Raw genomic sequence first — 9506 nt, 5'->3', positions numbered from 1 at the left:
TATTTACGTTGCATGCTGGTCAATTGACCGTCATTAGTAGTCGGCGCAGGACTGACTTTCTCATGTGCTAACTGAACTCTCCACCTGTTTCTGCCACTTGCCGTGTGTGTCCTTTGTCCAGAGGTTCGCCGCCCGACGCCCGTCTCGGCAGCTGCAAGGCGGCAGCAGATGACGAGCGGCGCCCGTTGCAAAGATTGCAGAGCGTTTCAGGGGAAGAATCGGGATAGTCTTGCATACACACGCAGCTTTCGCCAACGAGATGTTCATTGGTCATTGCATTCCTGGTAGTGGCGGTCAGAAAAAAGGATGGTCCCCTTCTCTTCAGTTGAGAAGATGTGTTGTCTTTTCATTCACGGCGACCGATCAAACCCACTGCGGCAGGGACCCAATGGCTTGTTTCATTTCCGTATAGCAAGCTCCTGTTTGGTCTCGGCCATTGGAACCCGAGTTTGATTCAGACGCCGGTCTCCAGCCAGTCCAGCACAGCTTCCGCACGAGTTCGATTCGGACGCCGGCCTCCAGCCAGTCCGGCACAGCTTCCGCATGAGTTTGATTCGGACGCCGGTCTCCAGCCAGTCCGGCACAGCTTCCGCACGAGTTTGATTCGGACGCCGGTCTCCAGCCAGTCCAGCACACCTTCTGCACGAGTTTGATTCGGAAGCCGGTCTCCGGCCAGTCCGGCACAGCTTCCAAGCTGCACCACATACTGAATAACTCATACGTGACCCGGTTCTAGAGAACACTTCGATGAAGTTGTTCCCGGTGACAGCGATTTCAAGACAAGCCGTTCTATGACCGGTTTCATGCATAGATAACGCCATCCCTAGCGCCATAACCAATAGCGCCATAACGCCATTGCAATCGTATTTTTCAGATACGCATGGATGAATAATGTATTGAAGCTTTGGAAGCTTACATTCAAACAAACAAGACAGGTACACATGATATTCATTGATATAACGTTCACAGTATTCACAAAACAGGTCACTGGCCCGTCCTGCCCAGCATCGTTATCGCATTAAAGTGATCTGCCCATCCAGTGCGATCCACGATCAACCAGCCCGCTATCCACCGCAAGCACTCCGAACCGAATCCCTAAATATGTTTCTCGCTCGCGGACAGCGCGCCATTCCACGATTGTAACAATACTAAGATACAGTGACGGATGCATTTCAACGACGCGAAACACGAATAAGGATTCCCCTGGGCATTCGGAAACCAATTGCCAGAGCCGGTCGCACGCTCTTCTGAAGCCGGCACGCGAGGCGCAGCGACCACACGCAGCTTTCACACGAATAACTTGGAATATCAGAATGCGCGCTGCCCTTCACGGCGCGGTGATCAGCTGAAATACGAAGAAGTTTCCAAACGTAGACGAGACAACGGGTTGATTACGAGCACCGCGCCCCACCGCAGCACGAGCGACTGACGTGAGGCATCACGGCAAAACAGACCGGGCTCGCTAGGGTCCGCCGCCGGCGACGCCTGCGAGCGCTCGCTTCCGGTCATGCCAGCAGCGTCCCGCCGTTATGGAGAAGCCGGCCCAACCTTCCGAGGAGCGTCTCGCGGTCTGAGCCCAGTCCCTCGGCTCCACACCCAGTCCGTCCACGCTGTGCGAACACGCCGCCACGCGGCGGCCCGCGCGCGCCAAGGCGGACGCGGCCATCCGATATCACGCCAACAACGCACCGCTCCAACAACGTACCCGTGGATGGCGGTCCGGCGGCGGCGACCTTGCCGCGACCTTCACAAGCCGAGCCTCACGGCGGCCGCCGTCGCCAGGAGCGACGCCGCGGCGCGCAGCGCGACCCCTGACCCCTTGACGGCCGGGGGCGGCGCCGGCGCGTGCCGGCTCGGCTCGTGCTCGAGCGGCGTCAGGCTGACGGCCGTGTGGCCAGGCTCGTGCGTGCCGGCGGCCGGCGCCGGCGGCCGCGCCTCCTCCTCAGAGCCGCTGTAGGCGATGTCGTCGGTGCCCTGCTCGGCCCGGTGCGGGTCCGGCTCGGACGTCAGACGGATCTCTGCTGCAGAGGACACGCTTGTTACCCCGCCGCGGCCCCCACCACAGCGGCCGCAGTAGGTGGTGCGGGGGACGCAGTTGCTCGGGACACCACAGGGCAGACACCGCGGCTTTATGATGCGACGCCTCATGGTCGTGACGCTCAGTTCTACGGTCAAAGGCTCTGGCCAAATGTCTCGTGAGATTAACGGAAATATTCCCACCGTCGCTAGTCAGTTTCGTGTCGGCCGCCCTGCAGGATTTCGGCAAGGGCGTTTCTTCCAGGACCTCATCTGATTGACATCGGTGGAGATAAAATAAGGACCTTTTTGCAACGCCAGGTTAGTTGTGTTGTGACGAGTGTTGTGACCGAATCTTCCAACGGACCTTCTGGACAAAACGATGTAAAATGTTCCCTCTATGCCGTGCAGTGATTTATGAGCTGGACAGAACGTACCGTACACCTGTATTTCACTCTGCACCTCGCCAATCGAGTTTTTGGCTGTGCAGATGTACTCCCCGGCGTCGGAGACCTCGAAACTTCTGATTGTCAGTTTCATGGTCAGAGAATACTCCGATTCTTTCTCCTCGCTGATGTTGAACTTCCTGCTCTGGATTAGCATTTCACCTGAGGCGAAGCAAGCGTGGCTGCCGTCTCGAGTGAATTATGCAGCTGTCTGCCTAGTTATGGCAGACTTCGCCCATTCACATCGCGGCGGAGTTCGACAATACATCAGCCAATTATCTGGAACATTGCACTATCCAACAGGCATCAAGTGACACCAAAGCGTAAGTTTCTGGTGATGTTCTCCCAGGCGAAAATGATGTATTAAAAAATCCTGTGATAGGTTCAACAAGGCTCAAGCAAACTCACTTCCGTTCCCTATCATCTCATTAATAAGTTAGACCTACTAAGCCGCTGGAAACGACACCCTGATTTCAATAAAACATGACCGAGCTGAACAGCTGGCTGCGCTCTGACGAGGACGGGGACGCACGCCGGCACGGTCTCCAGCCCGGCGCCACAGTCAGCAGCCGGAGACGGAGCACCTCGCTGAGCGATGAGTACTTCACAGAGCGTCACTGACCGGTACCCTTGTTCCAATAATTGATGGACTTGGGCAGCGCCTCCACGTGACAGCTGAGGGTGACGTCAGAGCCGAGCTTCACCCCGTGGAGCTGGTGTCGCACCTGCACCACCGGGTGGACTGTGGACGCAGAGGACCAGTATCAGGCCGGGCAGATGTTGTGACACCTGCAGATGATGTCGCAGATGACAGTGACACCTAGCCGATCCAAAGGACCGCTCCCGGAGCTGCATGGAAAGGCAAGGCTCATTCGAAGCAAGTGACCGCGGTTTCCCGCAAACAATGCGGAAGGCTTCTTCCACGATGTCGTGAGTACGTTCGCGAGAAGCGCGAGCAGTGGCTTTGGAAATACACCGAAGGCGAAACTGTCGCACCAAACCTCACTGTCGCTTCTGCTGCGGCGGCTTGGCTGTTCGGCTCCCTATGGGAGCAGGGCACACCGGCCGCGGCAAAGCGGCGGCAGAGGAACATTAAAGCAGGCGGACAAGTAGAAGGATCCAATGCGATTTGTTTCTGACTGGCGAACCCAGAAGCTTACAGGGTGGGGAAAGACGGCTCTCCCGGCAGAAGCAAGATTAATCTGCTGCCATGATTCGGAGCTCTGCCGGAGTGTTCTAGGGACCGGTCTGCCAACGGTTTCGCGGAAACGACACAGAGCTGTCCGACCGCCTCCGCTTGGTACGCTGTCACATGGATAGCTCTTGTCTACAGCCTCGCCCGGTTTCAGGCCTCACTAAGCTGTAACACAATTGCTGAGCCGATTTGACAAACCACAGGAGAAAGTCGTGTCGCTTGTGATTTCCGTCGTGAACGTAATACAACGAAAGCCGTTCAGCTTCAGCGATCCGTCAAATTCGCCAATCACATAAAAGCAATGCGCCAGGAAAATCTGCCCTGGTTCCGATACATATGCTCGCAGAGAGAGCGACCAAAAACGATGCGCGTTGTATTTGAGCTTTGTAAAATTGGCTTCAGAAGCCATTTCGGTTGAAAAAATGTTACCATCACGCAGTCTTCGCTTCTTATTTCATGGTCATAGCATGGTCCTCTGATTCTGGAAGCGTCGGCAGTCCTATCATACTTATTTTTTGGCAGCTTTAGTCTTTCCGTGCAACATAGCGAGTTCAGACCAGTTCAGTCCAGTTCAGTCCAGTCGAGTAAGTCGGACACAAATGTGATTTGACATTTTTTTCATTCTTGTTTCGGCGGAAATAAAGACAGTGAATACCAAGCCGGAACTGTGACCACAAGAACGTGGAATTTCAACATCGCTGGCATGGCAGTTATTTAATTCCCTTCTACTTTTGTAGCTCGCGGCATACTGACGTTCCACCAAGCGCCCGTTAGATTCACGAAATATAAACTCTTACAGGCGGCGCAACAGGTGTCTGGGCATTTTCTCGTTAATCCCTACCTTTCTTCCTTGGTTTAGCTGTGTGCCCAGGATAACCACGCAGTGGAAGAAGGGGAAAAGGGCGCTGGTCACCATCCAGTATGGTGAGCTGGAAGACGGCGCACTCTCCAGCGATCCAAGATAAATATGAACTTCAACTCCGTATTCCGCCCCTCCAGCCAAATTGGTTTAGGCCGGCGCGGCCGCCAAGCGCTCGGCGACTGTCAGAATTTTAACGCTGTCGACGTGACTGAGCGGCCGCGTCGGGAATTCGCTGCAGTGGGGAGGGGGGGGGGGGGGAGGCACCACCGCCGCCGCCGCCGCCGCCGCCGATGACCCCTGCTGACCTGTTGCGCGTGCGGTCGCACGGCCGGCGGGCATCGCAGGCGCGCTGGCCGACGGGTGGCGCATTAAATTGTCTTGTTTTCTGTCCCGGAATAAGGGTCATCGCCAGAGACAGGGCGAAAGTGTTTGGAAAGAAAACAGATCCGGCGGGCGGCATGGCTGGAATAAAGTCAACAAAGTCGTACGGCCGGGCGGCGGCCGGCGGCCGGCGGCGCCGCCGCATTTCGCAGGCTGCCCCATCAGGGATGAGATAGCTGGGCGGAAGTGGACGTGAGCGGGCGGCGCCCAAACAGCCGCTGGCGCTCGTCATACGGTGGCGGGACGAAGCGGGGCGCGAGCCGCCGGCGGCCGACTCACAGTGCACCTCCACCTTGATGTGCTTGGAGACGCTGGGCGGCAGGCCGTTGCTGGCGATGCAGACGTAGTAGCCGGTGTCCGATCGTCTGACCTTCATCAGCGGCAGCGTCTCGCCCTCGTACTCCGTCACGCGCTCTGCGGAACAGCCGACAGAGGGTGACCGATGGGAGATGGCGCTGCCGCCGGGAAAGAGCGCGGGGCTTACGTGCGGGCGCCTGGCCAGCGTTGCCTCACATCGTTTGAGTCGGAGTGCATGTGTGCACAGCGATCTTCTCGTGCTGGGGAGTGAGTGAGCAGGGATCATGCATACACAACGAAACAATTACCTGTCATTGATGTAGTTGTTCTTAAATTGTCATCTCTCAGCTCCGGCTACAAGTCAGAACTTCGACAAATATTTCAGTTTTTCTGGATATCGGAGCGAAAACGAACCACGTTTATAGACTAACCAATTAATTTACGTAAGTTTGGTTGGACTAGCAGTTGGACAACACCCAGGAGTGTATCAAGTAGTCCCACGGGATGCGTCTCCCCTGTAAAGTTTCTTCATGCGTTCAGTATTTTGCATTAAATTTTGACCACGCTTAGTAAAAGTTGTTTGGAAATGTTGGAAGTCTCCCCAGCACACTTTGGACAGTTTGGAGCGTTAACCGTTTCTTTTGGCTCTTGCTCCCGTTAAGAATGCCGCTCTCTTCACTCGACGCGTCACACTCTTTTTCTTCACTGAGTTTGTCCCGCTCTCATTCGCCATTTTCCATGTATATGTCGGTGACACGCACCCTGTACGCAAACATCATATATCTACTCTCCTTGCGTGACATTGTCTCTAATGGGAGTGTCCGATACTCCCCGTTATGGAAGTGTCGGGCACCTTCCTGATGGGTGCCACTTTCATATCTCTTTGATGGGAGCGTCGCTTGCTCTCCCTGGTGAGCGTGCCACTTATTTTCGCTGGTGGGAGTGTCATTTATTCTCCGTCTCTGGTACACTCATGACTTGCTCTCCCTGGCAAGCGTTTGAGCACTAACTCTCCCTGGCGAGCGTGTGATCGCTCACGCACCCTGGCGAGCGTGTGATCACTTATCCTCCCTGGCGAGCGTGTGATCACTTACCCTCCCTGGCAAGCGTTTGAGCACTAACTCTCCCTGGCGAGCGTGTGATCGCTTACTCACCCTGGCGAGCGTGTGGTCACTTACCCTCCCTGGCGAGCGTGTGAGCACTTACTCTCCATGGCGAGCGTGTGATCACTTACTCACCCTGGCGAGCGTGTGATCACTTACCCTCCCTGGCGAGCGTGTGAGCACTTACTCTCCATGGCGAGCGTGTGAGTACTTACTCTCCCTGGCGAGCGTGTGAGCACTTACTCTCCCTGGCGAGCGTATGAGCACTTACTCTCCCTGGCGAGCGTGTGATCACTTACCCTCCCTGGCGAGCGTGTGAGCACTTACTCTCCATGGCGAGCGTGTGATCACTTACTCACCCTGGCGAGCGTGTGATCACTTACCCTCCCTGGCGAGCGTGTGAGCACTTACTCTCCATGGCGAGCGTATGATTACTTACTCTCCCTGGCGAGCGTGTGAGCACTTACTCTCCCTGGCGAGCGTATGAGCACTTACTCTCCCTGGCGAGCGTGTGATCACTTACCCTCCCTAGCGAGCGTGTGAGCAATTACTCTCCCTAGCGAGTGTGTGAGCACTCACTCTCCCTGGCGAGCGTGCGATCACTAACTCTCTCTAGCGAGCGTGTGAGCACTTACTCTCCCTAGCGAGCGTGTGAGCACTTACTCTCCCCGGCGAGCGTGTGGTCACTTACACTCTGGCGAGCGTGTGAGCACTCACTCTCCCTGGCAAGCGTGTGAGCACTTGCCCTCCCAAGCGAGCGTGTGATCACTTACCCTTCCTGGCGAGCGTGTGAGCACTTACTCTCCCTGGAGAGCGTGTGATCACTTGCATTCTCTGGCGAGCGTGTGAGCACTCACTCTCACTGGCGAGCATGTGATCATTTACTCTCCCTAGCGAGCGTGTGATCACTTACACTCTCTGGCGAGCGTGTGCGCACTTACTCTCCTTGAGCGCGCCGCTGGCGTCGGGCAGGGTGACGGTGAGCCTGCGGCCGTCCTCGCGGCGCCAGATGATGGTGGGCGTCGGATAGCCGCGAGCCCGACACTGCAGCTGCCCGGAGCCGCCCTCCGGGATCGTCAGGTCACCGGACGACTGGTCGCTCAGGATGTCCGGCGGCACCACCACGTTCAGGATGCCGTACTGCGGCAGCGTCACCGGTCAGCAGCTACACGCGCAGCTCGACACCGATGCTGCGACACCCGGCGGCCACCCTTGCAGATTCGGGTTTGGAGACGGCGGCTCCACGTGGAAATAGGGGGTTCGGCTGCCACGCAGGAGGCAGCGCGCAGCGTTGGATCTCGTTCGACCATCAACACGCGCGCATGATCACGCACAGCTAACGCATGGCCCAGCGCTTATTTCTTACAATGACCGTAAACGACACCAGTGGACTATGCCAGGCGCCGCACGCCAATGCTCGACACGCGTTGGGCGGTGCGGCTGTTGCCTCCGCCGTGGAGCGTGTCTGGCCAGTTCAACTCTGGCTCGCCTGTCGGAGACAGCCGCCAGCCCAGCCGTGGAGCCTGTAGCGCGACATGATGTGTGACGACGGGTCGGGGACGGGGCGCCGCAGGACGGGGCGCCGGGCACACGTCGTCATCACCGGAATTAACGCCCGCTTAGTATTCCAGCTACTGGGCGGCCAGGGCGGATTTATGACGCGGTGTCCGAATCAAGCGCTGTATGAATGCTGAAGGAAACTCCAATCTCCAACGGGAGACAAAGCACCCATGGCCTCGCCAATCATAAGTAACTGTGACCGCTCATGGGATCCGATGTTTACAACGGCAGCGCAAGTTAGGAGAACGCTGAGACATTTGTCTTGCCGCTCCGCAAGTGGTTTAACTCAGCCCTGATGCTTCTGTGAGAAATGCGCGTAAATCAATGCAAATGGCGTCTGCAAATATCATGGAGTGTGTATTTGGGCATGGTTTGGTTTAGAGCCCTTCTGGCCAGTACGGCAATTTCAGGACCATGGGATGAAGGAAAGTAGGCAATGGTGTAGCAAAATTACATGCACTCGGTGCTCCATCCACAGGACTTAGCCCGCGCAGGGACTCCCTATACGAACTATGTGCTCGGCGCTCAGATCGGGCTCCCACCAGGGGGCAGTGATGATGCACGCATGGAGCACACATGACTCCGATCCATCGTGCAGCTCAGAATATTCTCAAATTTTCTGTCTGGGTGTTGTAAGACTAAAGCTTAGCTTAAAAAGCTTAAGAGTGCCCACCAAATCCACTATCGTTGACTTTCTGGAAATATTGCGTGAACTAAATGAAGAACGGGCTCATTATATTTTTGGGTATTCTTTAAAGTAGCCAAAACGATGTAGTTTATATGTTACGATTATAACCGTAGCACGTGGGTGGAAAAGTCAAATATAAGGTTGATGAAAGTTTAGGTGTCGACAGAAGTAGTCCCAGCACCATACGTGGAAGCAAAGGAAGTGTGCATGCGAGCGCGACCTGGAAGCGCGTGTGTACTCTAGGTGCGTTCTCCGGTCTCTTTGATTGCTAGTGGTGTCAGCCGTGCCGGCAACGCTCAGTTCATTCGCAATTCCAGTGAAATGAGGCGATGGGTAGGCGACGCCACAGCAAACGGGAAGACCTAGACACATTTTAACTGATGCAGTTAAATCTTCACACAGGATAGACCACGGTAACCCACATAGTCCTGCACGTTGGGTGTCTTTAATTTGTACGGTTTCCGAAATCCTAGGAAGGCATTTTTCTTTCCCTGTTCTAGCGTGGGAGATTTTCAGGACACTTTCAGGATACTTGTTACGAGATCCGGACAACCAAAAATCGTCGTGAAATACATGGTAAGTAGCGACGTGCTGATCTTATTCATTTGGTATCATAAGTTTGCACCTCACATTGGTTATCACGGGAGAAGAGCGTACGATAACGGGTCTTGCATTACGTGAGTGCTTTATCCAGTGTTACAACCGGAGGCAAAGCGCAAGAGTAACAAAATGTTAGTTATGTGGTATTGAGGGGCGTTGAACAGCTGTTTTTGCGATTATGATATTTCTTTGAAAGATTAATTCGGATGTGGTTGTCATTTGACCGCGTTCTGGCGACTGGCGTGCAGAGACAAGAGCACTGGTGCGTTTCATGGCCCCACCGAACCTCGGCTGGTGGCAGCACCAGCTGGTGCCCAGCCTGCGCGCCCCCGTCTCTCCTCAGGCGGGGCGTGCGCTT

General features: G+C 55.6%; 1 protein-coding gene across 2 annotated transcripts in view; it reads right to left on the bottom strand.

Annotated features, from left to right (window-relative positions):
* Positions 1-883: 883 nt before the first annotated feature.
* LOC119101127 (lachesin) overlaps positions 884-9506 on the bottom strand; it is a 55025-nt gene continuing 46402 nt past the window's right edge. Inside the window, exons 5-9 of one of the 2 annotated variants that reach the window (XM_037224401.1) lie at positions 7242-7440; positions 5180-5314; positions 3085-3204; positions 2454-2624; positions 884-2021 (exon numbers count right to left, since the gene is read on the bottom strand). In XM_037224401.1, coding sequence (XP_037080296.1) covers positions 1747-2021; positions 2454-2624; positions 3085-3204; positions 5180-5314; positions 7242-7440 — 900 coding nt within the window. In that variant the 3' untranslated portion in view covers positions 884-1746. The remainder of the gene's footprint in view (positions 2022-2453; positions 2625-3084; positions 3205-5179; positions 5315-7241; positions 7441-9506) is intronic. The other variant, XM_037224403.1, reaches the window with a different exon arrangement.

This window comes from Pollicipes pollicipes, unplaced genomic scaffold (genome assembly GCF_011947565.3).
Source record: "Pollicipes pollicipes isolate AB1234 unplaced genomic scaffold, Ppol_2.1 Scaffold_4881;HRSCAF=5763_pilon_pilon_pilon, whole genome shotgun sequence".
Lineage (NCBI taxonomy): Eukaryota > Metazoa > Arthropoda > Thecostraca > Pollicipedomorpha > Pollicipedidae > Pollicipes > Pollicipes pollicipes.
This window is presented reverse-complemented; position numbering and strand designations above follow the sequence as displayed.